Raw genomic sequence first — 14,069 nt, 5'->3', positions numbered from 1 at the left:
TCTAATGTCCTGGCCCCACTGGTGGACCTCCTGATGGCACCTGGTATTTCTGGCCACTGTGTGATACAGAGTATTGGACTGGATGGGCCTTTGGCCTGATCCAACATTGGCATCTCTTATGTTCTTACGTTCTTATGATATGTATACAATGTTATAAATAATCAACAGAATTTGTTTTTAAAAAAGAAAAAGAAAAGAAATGTTATACAGTTCATGATAAGAAATTCTACCAGGTTCAAATTCAAGTTAGCCTTTATTGGCCTAAATTGTCAATACAGATTATACTAATTCAAAAACGGATTGAAAACACACCTATTAAAAATACCATGTCTCTAGATTGTACAATTTAAGAGCGGGTTAAAACACACCTATGAGAATACTATGTCTCTGGGTAAGAAATGTTACCATTTAAAACCAGGCTAGGAATTTAGATTTTAAAAGCCTTCCAAAAAATGATGTTGGGACGCCAGTAAAGAAGGGACCAGATGTAGCTCATGGAGGAGGGAGTTCCAAAGGCTTGGCATGGCTAGTGGCTCCCCATCAAACATAGTTCTCTCACCAAGGGGTTCTTGCAATATAGGGCTTCCTCAGACCATCTCAGAATGTGGACAGATACATATGGGTGGAAGCAGTCCTTCGGGTACTTTGGACCCAAAATGTTTGTAATGTATTCAATAGCTGCCATTGAATGCATAACTGTATGTGAACAACATGATTGAAATGCCATGTAAAGCTTCGCCCTGGGCTAGGATCCTAATCCATCCAATCGTATTGGTAGCCCAGGAAGCACCAACCAATCAGGTACCAGCAAGCTCCCTGAGCAGGAACATCTATAATTGGTCGTTATGTGAACAATCTTATTGGTTGGTAATTGTATAGTAAGGCGTGGCTACATTAGCCGGGAGAGTTTAAAAGCAGGACAACTGCAATGTAAAAGCTGAACTGTTCTGTTCTGGCTATCAGATGTTGATCCGTGTTGGAGTTGTGTTCGAGTTGATGAATAAAGCTGAATCTTTGCTGAATCACTCTCCGACTACTTTGTTATGCGAGCGACTTAACGTTTAGGACTTGAGTTCAGAAACAGGGTTAGGAGCTAATGCAATGGATAAAAAAATGGGTGCTATGTGCCCACTGCTCTTATAAAGTTTCCAGACTGTCTTCAAAGGCAGGCCTACTTACAGCATAGAATTTAATGTAAAGTTTAGCTGTGTGTAGTAATCACTGTGGGATTATCTCTTTTTTTGTGTGGCTATATTCTGGAGTATTTCTGGAAGACTGCAAAGGTGCTTCTTAATGAAACAGAGGAGAAGGCTCAGCACTGTAAACAGCAGATACTTGTATCTTGTACTGTACTCTGAAACAGAGGATTGTGGCTTCCCTGTGTTATTCATAAACATAAACACAATTTCAACAGGAAAGAAGAGAGTTTAAAAATAAGTAGGGCATGGTTTCCTGTCCTGAAAAACATAAAAGGCTCTACATCTGACAATTGCACTACTGATAAGATTAGAACCTCCTCAGGAAAAAGGAAACCTCCTCAGGAAACAATCCATACGCAAAAGAGCCTCCTCAGGAAAGCTCCTCCATTAGCATGGGGAACTTCTACAAGATAATGACTCAGCCCTACCCCACCTTCCTGAGTAGATATAAATTACCCTCATTAGCCTGGGGAACTCCTATAAGATAATGTCTCAGCCCTACCCCGCCTTCCTGAGTAGATATAAATGACCTTCCTACCATTTTTCTTCTCACCTTCACACAGAGAGTACATCGTCTTTTTGTGTTATACCTCTGGGGATGCCAGTCACAGCTACTGGCGCAACGTCAGGTCCTACAGTGCCAACACCACGGCCACACAACTCAGAAAATCTACAACAGCTAATGAACTCTGGCCGTGAAAGCCTTCGACAACAAATCGCCCGAAACTCCATTGATTTACTATAGGGTTCTTGGTAATTCCTAGAATGGAATTATGTCACTTTTGGGTTTCCCCCGGAAGTGATGTAATACTGTCATGCTCACGGCGATTTTTAAATTGATTTTTCCCTTGCCAGCCAACAGAGTGGCAGTGGAGCTTGCCAGTGTGAGGTCTCTCACCTTAGTGGGGGTTCTTGGTAATTCCTAGAATGGAATTATGTCACTTTTGGGTTTCCCCCAGAAGTGATGTAATACTGTCATGCTCACAGCGATTTTTAAATGGATTTTTCTCTTGCCAGCCAACAGAGTGGCAGTGGAGCTTGCCAGTGTGAGGTCTCTCACCTTAGTGGAAGACCTGGCAACCATAACCTTTACTGAAGGGAATTTATTCCATAGTAGGATCTTTCCCATGGAGTGGATTTGGTGGGCAATATAGCACTTTATTAAGTGCTGTTTAGAACCTCCATCTGCATTCTGCTTCCAGGTAAACAAGAAAAGGAACAATGGACCAGCCCAATAAGGCTGCAATATGTCCAGTTTCGGCTTTGAAACGGAGATGAGCACCGCAACCCTAGAGTCAGATTCGACTGGCTTTCGAACAAGGGAACCTTTACCTTTATAGCACTTTATTAAGTGCTGTGTAGAACCTCCATTTGCATTCTGCTTGCAGGTAAACAAGAAAAGGAACAATGGACCAGTCCAATAAGGCTGCAGTATGGAATTGGATCGTTAGTCCAGTTACTACAGATGCCAAATTATGAAGAGGTGTATAGCATCAATAGTAGTGCAACAGGTGCTATGATTTCACCATCCAGTTTTTAAAGTCTAAGTACAGTCTTAATGGAGATGAGCACCGCAACCCTAGAGTCGGATTCGACTGGCTTTCGAGCAAGGGAACCTTTACCTTTGTATAGCATCAATAATAGTGTAACAGGTGCTATGATTTCACCATCCAGTTTTTAAAGTCTAAGTACAGTCTTAATAATGTTTGAAACTTCTTGGGAACTTTTATCTCTTTGTTTCCTAAGGCACTGTTTGCTAACAAAGATCTTACCTCTAGGAGAGATTTTTGAACTGTGATTTTACTGTACACCCTAGCCCCTTCTTCTCCGCATACTTTTTTCAACTCCTCTTTGTTCAGAGAGAAAAGTTGAGCCCCGGTCAGTATTCCAAGATGATCCACAGTTCTGGAAAATGCAAGTTTTAAATTCGTATTATGAAGAAAAAGTGACAGAAGCCCATAGTTATTAAGTCCTCTCAGTATATAGTAACTGGTGGGCAAGAATCTGCATGTACAAATAATCAGGGCTGTGCTTCATCCCCTCAGATTAGCAATCAAGAACAACTCATGGCCCACTGGACTGAAAAAAAATCTCTAGGCCAACCTCTCAGTGTTTTTGTGAGGCAGAAGTGGGAGGAGAGTCAGTTCTGTAACTTTTTTGTGATGGTACTCACCAGTACCGGGTACCAGAACCTGGGGGGGGGACTCTCCCAAGTTTTCTTCACCCAGCACAACTGCCAGATGTGGAATGTAAACCCTCTCTCTTCCTCCCCGATGTAGTACATTTTCTACTCTGCCTCTCCTCCAAGGAGCTCAGGGCCCATTTTTACCTCACAGCTATCCTGTGAATGGAGAGAGTAATTGGGTCAAGATCACTAATCAAACTTCGTTGTTGGGATTTGAAACCATAACTCCCAGATCCTAGTGTGACATTCTAACCACTACTACTGTCCTAGAACTTTATATTGTCCTCTTTATAGAAGGCCCATTCCCTTCTAATTCAGGAAGATGGCCATTTAAGTGTTAAACAGCCATATACAGGTTTATTCCAAAAAGGGAAATTGGCCCACACCTGTGACTGTCTACAACAGTCCCATCTGGCTTTCTCAAGAGCAAACACGACAGGGATCCTTAGCATGTAATACTAGAAAACAGCAGAAAAACGCCAGGGGAAGACCACCGAAGAGTAAATACACTTGAAATATCTAAGTATAGGATATATTAAGTAAGTTTTACCAAAAAAATTGTGACTTCTCTTGTGCAACCATTAACTGATGCATGCAGTGATATTCTGGCCTCAGGTATTCTTCCAACATCATGGAATACAACTTCAATAATTGTAACACTTAAACCAGGGAAAGATCTCTCCAATCCAGCCTCATATAGAACTATTTAATTGCTTAATCAAGATTACAAAATTTTTTACAGCCATCATTGCCAAGAGAATCAACTTCATCATCACCCAATACATACACCTGAGCCTGCTTGCGGGGAGGGTGGGATATAAATGTAACAATAAATGAATAAATAAAAATACATCCCGATCAATCCGGTTTCATGCCTGGAAGAGACGTCACTGACAACATACACAAAGCTTTACACATTCTTTCAGCATGTGAATCATTAAATTCAGAATCACTGGTGTTGTATTTAGACACAGAAAAGGCACTTGAGTCACTGGAATTTCCTTACCTGATTGGACTGCTTTGTCACATGGGCTTTGGCGGAAACTTTTTGAGGGTGATCAATGCAATAGGGGGGACCCGACAAGGTTGTCCCTTATCTCCAACCTTATTTGGAACCACTTGCAGCAATGATACGACAAGATGATTCTATCAGAGATATAGACCTAGGTCCTCACTTATTCAAACTCAACTTGCTCACCAATGACATGCTCTTATTTATGTCTAGTATCATGGGTGCTGATGAAAGGGTGCTGCCAGCTTCAGCAGAACCCACAGCTGGCCCCTCTGAAGCTTCAGAGATAGACAATTTGCCATCGCCACCCCCATTAGCACCTGGCTCAGCAACAGCTGACGAGGAGCAGCTACAAGTGGAAAGCCCTCCCGACTCGCTCCCGTGAGTTGCTCGCTTAAGAGACCGACTCTGCCAGGACTTGGCGACCAGGCGGCCTGCAGCTCACTTGCAGAGCAGACGGTCGGTTAGGCCTGAGTTTTGACAGACGCTTGGCGGCTGGTGCTGCTGCGCTAATTGGAAACAGCAGCAGAGGGCTATTTAGCTCTAGGCTGGCTTCTTTGTGGAAGCAACTAGTCGACTTCGTGATGCCTCGCCTCCCCTATGCCTCCTGTTTCCGGACTTGGTTCCTGCTTCTCTCCCCCGGCTTTCTGACTCTGGCTTTGAACGACCTCGCTCCTGGTTTGTGCTTTGGACTTTCTCAGTTCCCGCTCCACTCCTTTTGGCTTAAGACCTCAGACTGAACTTGGACTTCCCTCTGCATGCACCCCAGCCCTTGACATGAAAACCCCAATCTTCTCTCCCTTGCCTCCAGGAACACCTCAAGAAATTTGGCCAAATCTCGGGTCTCATGGTTAACCCAGCAAAATCCTGCATCTTACCAATTAATTTATCTCCTAAAATGGAAAATGATATTTGAAATTCATATGCCTTCCAATGGTGTTCTGACACGATACCTTATCTAGGGTACCTCGTACCCTTAAAAACTTGATAACATCCAATCATCTTCAAAAATTCCAGGAGATACATTCTGATATCACCAAGTGGAACAAACAAGCTCTCTCTTTCTTGGATAGACTCCATCTAATTAAATCATTTATTTCCCCCAATTACTCTTTCTTTTTCATGCAATTCCTATTGAGCTGTCTCCAAACCTTCTTCATTCATGGCAAAAAACACTTAATGTTTTTCTCTGGCAAGGCAAAAAACCAAGGATTAGCTTTCTGACACTAAGATGACGGAACCAACAAGGTGTTTTGAACTACCCAGACATATCAATATACTATAAAACCACGTTGCTAACCAATGTCATCAAAATGCTTAATAGAGGTGATCAAGCTCCCTGGGTTCAACCACTCTACCCAATCCTCTTTCCTAAGACAATTCAAGAAGTTATTTGGAATGATCCTTCAGCAAGACCTAAACTGAGACATTCTAACATTTTTAAAACTTCGATACTTAAAATGTGGGGCAGCCTTAAACACAAACTCCTTCCGATCTTGTCTTCACAATCAACCTTCCGATCTTGTCTTCACAATCAACCTTCCTCTTTCAACCTTGGTTTCGACCTGGCAATGACCTAACAACAGCCAAACTCTGGAGAAAAGCTGACCTAACACGTCTGACCTAACGTCACTACATCATTAGGACTACTTCTGAAGAGCCTGTTAGAATGAAAATTGAATCATTTTATCCCATGGTTCTTTTATTTTCAACTCAATCATGCGATCTCAGTGAGGCCCTCTCTCACTTCCAAATCAGCATTTTAACAGTGGGAGGGCTTCTAATGTCCTGGCCCCACTGGTGGACCTCCTGATGGCACCTGGTATTTCTGGCCACTGTGTGATACAGAGTGTTGGACTGGATGGGCCTTTGGCCTGATCCAACATTGGCGTCTCTTATGTTCTTATGTTCTTATGAAACTCTTCTAAATGATAGAGGCTCTTCATTCAAGGGTAAAATCTCCAAAGTTTACGACATTTTAATCCGACTAGTCAGCACTAAAGAACTCCACTTTAGACAAAAAAATGGCAAAATGACCGTAACTACACAATCACAGATGAAATCTGGGAACAAATTTGGACCTCAAAACTCCAGTTATCTCAACAAAAGTACAGTCCTATAAAGTTATCACAGCCTGGTACCCCGCACCCCAAAAATTGGCCTTCTATTCACCACACTGTTCCCCATTATGCTGGAAGAAATGTGGTACTCCTGGTTCTTACGCACATTGCTGGTGGGAATGTCCAGTTATCAGATCATTCTGGGAAAACATCATCACACCAATCCATAGAATTACAGGTTATGACATGAGCCCATATGATTATATTTATGAACACTGTATTTGTTTTGGGTTGTGGACCAGCAACTCATTATAGACGTTTATTTATAATTTAACCACTTACTTAATATATCCCATACTCAGACATTTCAAGTGCATTTACTCTTTGATAGTCTTCCCCTGGTGTTTTTCTGCTGTTTCCTACTGGCTTTCTCAGGAGGCTGCTCTTTCAGGTCCCGCTAACAAATGCTTGGATATCTCAGTACTTCAGGAAATCCTTAACTTCACCTCATGTGCAGGAGAGATAGAGGTCGTCTTGTTCTCGGTGAAGGAACTCTTAAAAAGTAACTACGACTTGAGAGAAGGTGAGGTTCGGATAACAAGACTCAGGGCTCTTTTTGTAGAAAAAGCCCAGCAGGAACTCATTAGCATAATAGGCCACACCCAACAGCTGAAACTCATTAGCATATTAGGCCACACCCTGACACCACAGCTCATTAGCATATGAGGCCGCAGTCCCGTGTTGCCAAAAGTGTGGTCATCCAGACACACCCACCTTTTGCTTCTTATTCTGTTTACCTTGTTTGTTGTCACGACCCAGGGACTTTTTTTTGTAGCGGGAACTCCTTTGCATGTTAGGCCACACACCCCTACCGTAGCCAATCCTAATGCGTTCCTGCTGTTGGGTGTGGCCTATTATGCTAATGAGTTCCTGCTAGGTGTGGCCGACTCAGGAGCCAGCTGGAACTTCGTTCCTGTGTGTTCCTGCCCAAAAATAGCCCTGACAAGATTTATCCCATACCCAATATCTTTTAATAAAATCTTCTGTCCCGCTGCCTCAAGTCACGTCACATGATACAAATGGAAAAGCGGAATGAGAAAAGAGAACAGGGCGGGGAGGAGGAGGACAAGAGCAACTTACCCTTTGCTAAAAGAATTTGCTTCAAGCCAAGCTCTGACTTCTTCAGCACTGGACTCGAAGGTCAGGGGCACATGAACTTGCTGCGCCTTCTCAACTTTAAAGTTTCTTTGAGGCGGCTGCACTTTAATATTGGTAATCTTTTTAAGCAGCTCATCATTGACCTCATCCATGTGATGGATCAGTTCTAAAAACAGATGGGGGGGGATCAGGTCTGTCAATCAATTTTTAGTCAGTTATCTATTTTAACTAACTTTTCCATTTAATTGCTTGATTTTCAGTATATCTGAATATATTACCAAATCCTCAATATAGAAAAGTTTCCACATACTGAAGGAAGTACAACAACTTACATTTTAATAAGTAAAAGTGAGCAATCGTTAGAAAGAACATCATTAATGTTTTCTTTTCCTTTCCCAATTTTAGTGAACGCACCTAAGCCAAAACTACTTCAAATTCATGTCCTTACATCTCATCCACACTGATTACAATTTCCCCTTAGTTAAAATTGGCTTATGCCTCTTGTAAGCCGCCCTGAGCCCGCATACGTCGGGAGGGCAGGGTATAAATTGAATTAAATAAATAAATAAATAAACTTAGTCCCCACTTGACTACTCAATAAAGTCTTTCGTTGATTAATCTACTGCTTAAATCATGCCGCCCTGAAAAGTACAAGTAATATATCCTTAAACAAACAAGTTACTCCCTCACATTACTATAACCTGTTCAGGTGGATAGATATGATTTGAGGAAGGAAAAGGATTCGACCACTTCAACAACTTTGTGGCGCTAACTCCATGTAACAAAAAAAGGTAGTCCTGATGGCATTTCATTAAAAAATAAATAAAAGCATTGGTGGGAGGTAGGCGTTCAGAGTAGAGAAGTGGGGACGTGTGCGATAAAGGGCTTGTTGGATGTTGTTGGATGAGCGGTGGCACAGTGGGTATATCCCACTGTCTTAACATCCAAACTGTGTTAGTTCGAGCCCCGCGCTGGTGTGAGCAGCCAGCCTGTTGTCCCCAGCTCATCGTCCACCCAGCGATTCGAAAGCTTCGGCGAGTAGATAAAATGGGAACCACTCCTTAGAGAGGGTGGGCACACCAATCTCCCTTGTGGGAGGGTGTTAGCTGACGGTCGGGACTTTCTGGTCGAGGTTCGGAAAAGGCGGAAGAACTTCTCGGCTACAAAAATCCCTGCAGTGGATGTTTCCGGCCAGGCGGTGGCAGTGTGGCGATGCGACATACGGGTCCTGAAGCCTGGTCGACAAGCAGCCGTTCGGTGCAGTGACAGCGTGTGCAATTAAATGAATATATGTTGTCTTCCCTATCCCCTATGAACATTGTTAATCCCCTGTCTAATGTGTAACTGTACATCGCTTTGAGCCCACTGGGGAAAGCGATTAATAAATTGAAATTATTATTATTATTATTCACGTTTGGCTATGTCAGCAAACACATGTTTGAAACCCACGAGGAAAGAAGTAGACAGGAGGGCAGTTTCTACCACTGGACAGGGAAAGGGTGCGGCACTCTTTTCCTTCCCTCACCATTGTTTTCCTGCATCATATTTCTGCCTCCTGATGCTATTTTTTTTAAAAATATATAATGAAGAAGAAGAAGAGAAGAGATTGGATTTATACCCCACCCTTCACTTGGAGTTCCAGAGCAACTTACAAACTTCTTTCCCTTCCCCTCCCCACAACAGACACCCTGTGAGGTAGGCGGGGCTGAGAGAGCTCTTGACAGAAACGGCTCTTTTTCAAGGAGAAGAAGAGACTGGATTGATACCCCACCCTCACTCGGAGTCTCAGAGTGGCTGACAAACTCCTTTCCCTTCCCCTCCCCACAACAGACACCCTGTGAGGTGGGTGGGGCTGAGAGAACTCTGACAGAAACTGCTCTTTTTAAAGGGCAGCTGTGCCAGAGCTTGTGACTGACCCAAGGTCACATCAGCAGGTGCAAGTGGAGGAGTGGGGAATCAAACCCGGTTCTCCCAGATTAGAGTCCGCGCACTTAACCACGACACCAAACTGGAAAAGTGACAAAGGGAGCCGTGTACAAGAATTTCTCTTGTACTAACCATGAACCGCAGTGCCAAAGCCATGTAGACAGAGATGCCGAGCGTCATGTAGGTTCCGGATATTTGCTGTGTTTTGTATGTGTGTTTTTGTGGCATTCATGTGCAGGGGGTTTTTTTGTAGAAAAAGCCCAGCAGGAACTCATTAGTATAATAGGTCACACTCAACAGCAGGAACTCATTAGCATATTAGGCCAAACCCCTGACATCACAACTCATTCGCATATTAGGCCACACCCCCATGCCTTCCCTCGGCTCACCCCGGCAAGACCCCCTTGAAGGGAAGGGAAGGGAAGGCAATTTAAACTGCCTTCCCTTGGCTTGCCCGGGCACCCCATGGCTGCAGGAGCCCAGGCAAGCCAGCCCTTGGACAGGCCGAGGAAGGCATGGGAAGGCATTTAAATGCCTCCCCGATCCTTCCAGGGCCCCCCCTGGCCTGCCTGCCTCAGAGTCACGGGGGGTGTCGCTCTCCAGGCCTTCCCCTCTGTAGCCATGCATGCAGATATTTTGGCTGTAGTGGGTGTGGCCAACCCTGAAGCCAGCCAGAACTCCATTCCTGTGCGCTCCTTCCCAAAAATAGCCCTGTTCATGTGGTATATATACATACACATTTCTTTACACTCAGTCACAGTGTTTATCTCAAGCATACCTGTATTTTAAGGAGAATGTCTCTACAGGAATTATTTATGAGAACTGGTTGGTTTCAGTGGCCACTTGAGATGTGACTGTTGCAGCTAGTGGCTAGCTAAATCTAACCTGTTCAACTGATCCACAGTCTTCCAGTTTTACCACATCCAAGATGTTATATGGGACATAACCAGCCTGTCCACTCCGGTTTCTCAGCTTCCACCATTGCTTGTTGTCTTCCAAAACCTGTAAATATAAAAAATAAATTAATCTGGTAAGAAAAATGAAGTACTGGTTTGTTTAAAATATTTTCTTAAGGATTTGTATTATATTATACAGCGTTCCCTATTCCCATGGCTTTTTTTTGTAGAAAAAGCCCAGCAGGAACTCCTTAGCATAATAGGCCACACCCAATAGAAGAAACTCATTAGCGTATTAGGCCACACCCCTGACAGCATGGCTCATTAGCATATTGGGCCACACCCCATGCCTTCCCTTGGCTTGCGGGGCGCCCGGGCAAGCCCCCCATTGAAGGGAAGGGAAGAGATTGGATTTATACCCCGCCCTTCACTACCCAGAGGAGTCTCAGAGTGGCTTACAAACTCCTTTCCCTTCCCCTCCCCACAACAGACACCCTCTGAGGTAGGTGGGGCTGAGAGAGCTCGGTTATCCCAGATTAGAGTCCACGCACTTAATCACTACACCAAACTGGCTCTAAATGCCTCCCCGGTCCTTCCAGGGGCCCCCCTGGCCAGCCCACCTCAGAGTCGCCGTGGGGGGTGTCACTCCCCAGGCCTTCCCCTCTGTAGCCACGCATGCGCAGAGGTTTTGACCGTGTTTCATGGAATATCTTTCTTGTTTTGTAGACTAACCAGAAATACAAAGGAGATGCGAGTCCAAGAGGAATTGGACCTTCCAGCCCCTCACATAAGTTACCTGCCAGCTATTTTGGGGATAAGTGGGGAAGTGAAATGCTAGCGCGCAATTCTCCTGATGCCAAAGAACGTAAGTACACGATTCCTCACACACCAAGCGAGCTACAGTTGTATCTTCCAATTTGAAGTTAACAATTTTACTTACCTTCCCAAAGATACTGATCTGAAAATCTGAAGTGAGGGCATATGCAAAGTTTTGTACTTCAGTTCTGATAGGTAAAGGTAAAGGTTCCCTTGCTCGACGAGTCCGACTCTAGGGTTGCGGTGCTCATCTCCGTTTCCAAGCCGAAGAGCCAGCGCTGTCCGAAGACGTTTCCGTGGTCATGTGGCTGGCATGACTAAACACCAAGGCGCACGGAACGCTGTTACCTTCCCACCGAAGTGGTCCCTATTTATCTACTTGCAATTTCTTGCTTTCGAACTGCTAGGTTGGCAGGAGCTGGAACTAGAGACGGGAGCTCACTCCATTATGCGGCCACTCGGGTCTCGAACTGCTGAACTACTGACCTTCCACAGCCTGCAGTTCAGCGTCTTAACCACTTGAGCCACCGCAGCTCCTTCAGTTCTGATACCCAAATACAAAATACATGTGTGGTTTCAGTTACCAATGGCACACATGGGTCTAAATGGTAGCTAATTTAACTTTAAATTATGTAACAGGGTGCTTTCTTCCTTGGTCAACAAAAAAATGTGCTTTACACCATGACCGATTTCACACCTATTTATCTACTTGCAATTTCTTGCTTTCCAACTGGAGCTGGAACCAGAGACGGGAGCTCACTCCGTCATGCGGCACTTGGGTCTCGAACTGCCGAACTACCGACCTTCCACAGCCTGCAGTTCAGCGTCTCAACCACTTGAGCCACTGCAGCCCCCTCAGTGGCATTTACTCCCTGGCAAATGTGTTCGGTTTGTAGCCTTAAACAGCTGTTGTTGTTATTCATTTGAAATGTCAATTAAAAAGTTATTTTTTAAAAAACAAAAAAACAGCTACTAGGCCTGAAAAAAATTAAGATTCCGTAGAGCACCACAGTTGTGGAATGTGGACCAGGACATGATATGGGTAACTGGCACCCCCTCGCCTCATAATAAGTATTGCAAAAGTAGACAGGGGAAAAGCCGGGTTCTTCTTTTACCTCCAGAATTTCATCCTTCATCACTGAAAGTTCGCTGGCATTCCGAGCAGTGAAATCATATCGGATTTTGGCATATCTTTTTGGTGGGGAAATACCCTGTGCCTCAAAATTCCTGCAAAAAAGGCATAATAGGGTTACGAATGCTTCTCTCTGCATGCCAGAATAATTCTTTTTATTATATTAAAATTAATTTTTAAAAGGGTACAGTTTGACACACATTGCTTCGATGCATGGGAAACGACGACTCTTTCTATATGTGCATTTTTCCTTTTCTGCGAATCTAAAGCTTTAGGGGGCTATATCAACAACGTGCACTGAAAACATCACTCTGTATTCTTTTAGTTTTATTACTATTGTTCCTGCATAGCCACTAAAGACTCTAACACTTGGTTCTCCTCAATGTTTCTGTCAGTTGTTTCTGCCCATTGTTCAAACACAGCAACATTTTAAAATTATTATTATCAGGGGTCATTTCGTAGAAAAAGAGCTAGGAAGCGGGGTGGCTGGAAGCAGGGGGCGGGGCTTTGTCATGTGCCCGCCCCCTGCACCTCACCCAGGGGAACTGTGTTCCCCCGCGTTCCCCCCCGAAATGACCTCTGATTATTATTGCACCCTTGAGGTGGCATATCGTGTGTTGTTGGGAGGGGCTGTGGCTGGGTGGTGGAGTCTCTGCTTGGCATGCAGAAGTTCCCGGGTTTGATCTCTGGCATCTCCGGTTAAAGGAACAGGTAGGAGGTACGGTTGCCATCCCCCTGATGGGGGTGGATGGTTACCCGCTTCCAGGGGCCCCAATCTGCTGCCACCCGGCTGCCCAGCAGGGGGAGCCCCACCCCCGAGCAGCCCCGTCCGTGCCGACGTCCCCTGAAGGTGATGTCATTGCACAGGGCACATCGGGGGATGCTCTAGTATTTGAAGGGAAAAACTCTATGGTCACCCTAGAGTCTCTTTCTCAAATGCTAGAGTGTCCCCCTGCAATGTGCCCTGTGTGATGATGATGTCAGTGTGATGTCGTCGCGGCGCACGTGCTTCACGCGCATGCCAAAGACTCCTGAACAAAGACAGGAGCCCCTCCCCTGGAAAGAAGTAAGAACCTGGTAACCCTAGTAGGAGGTGATGTGGAAGACCTGGGACCCTACAGAGCTGCTGCTGGTCTGAGTACACAATATTGATCTTGATGGAACAACAACCTGATTCAATTCAGGGCAGATTTAAGTGCTGTCTCATACAACTCATTCACACTTTAAGTTTCAGAGTAAATGGATTTAATAACTCAAAGAGGCACAACAAATACTGCATCGCTCAAGAAAAGAGCTGAGCCCTTTCCTTTCCTTTCCTTTCCTTTCCTTTCCTTTCCTTTCCTTTCCTTTCCTTTCCTGTTCTATCAGATCGTATCTGCCAACAAGCAGTGCTTCCAGTTCTGTCGTTTATAGCCAGGGGTTATTTCGTAGAAAAAGAGGTGCAGGAGCTCATTAGCGTAACTCATTAGCATAACTTATTTGCATATGCCACACACACCCTGACATCACCGGAAGTGTGTCAGAAGGCAACACCCACCGCGCAGGCTCCATTGGACTGTTTTGGATTGCTAGCTATTGGGGGGGGGAGGCACGTGCAGGTCTGCCCTCACAGAGGAGGGAGAGCTTGTACCTGAATAAAACTTGGTCTTAAAGGTGCCACTGGACTGTTTTGGACCGGGGGGGCG

The 14,069-nt window shown here is 44.7% G+C and overlaps 1 protein-coding gene across 1 annotated transcript in view; it reads right to left on the bottom strand.

Annotated features, from left to right (window-relative positions):
• The window catches only part of EPS8L2 (EPS8-like 2), a 117,096-nt gene that overhangs the window by 1,882 nt on the left and 101,145 nt on the right, over window positions 1-14,069 (bottom strand). The window contains exons 14-18 of the mRNA XM_015416556.1: window positions 12,368-12,479; window positions 10,426-10,542; window positions 9,619-9,622; window positions 7,597-7,780; window positions 2,972-3,104 (exon numbers count right to left, since the gene is read on the bottom strand). Coding sequence (XP_015272042.1) covers window positions 2,972-3,104; window positions 7,597-7,780; window positions 9,619-9,622; window positions 10,426-10,542; window positions 12,368-12,479 — 550 coding nt within the window. The remainder of the gene's footprint in view (window positions 1-2,971; window positions 3,105-7,596; window positions 7,781-9,618; window positions 9,623-10,425; window positions 10,543-12,367; window positions 12,480-14,069) is intronic.

The sequence above is a fragment of the Gekko japonicus genome, unplaced genomic scaffold, assembly GCF_001447785.1.
Source record: "Gekko japonicus isolate JY-2015 unplaced genomic scaffold, Gekko_japonicus_V1.1 scaffold3199, whole genome shotgun sequence".
Classification (NCBI taxonomy): Eukaryota; Metazoa; Chordata; class Lepidosauria; order Squamata; family Gekkonidae; genus Gekko; species Gekko japonicus.
This window is presented reverse-complemented; position numbering and strand designations above follow the sequence as displayed.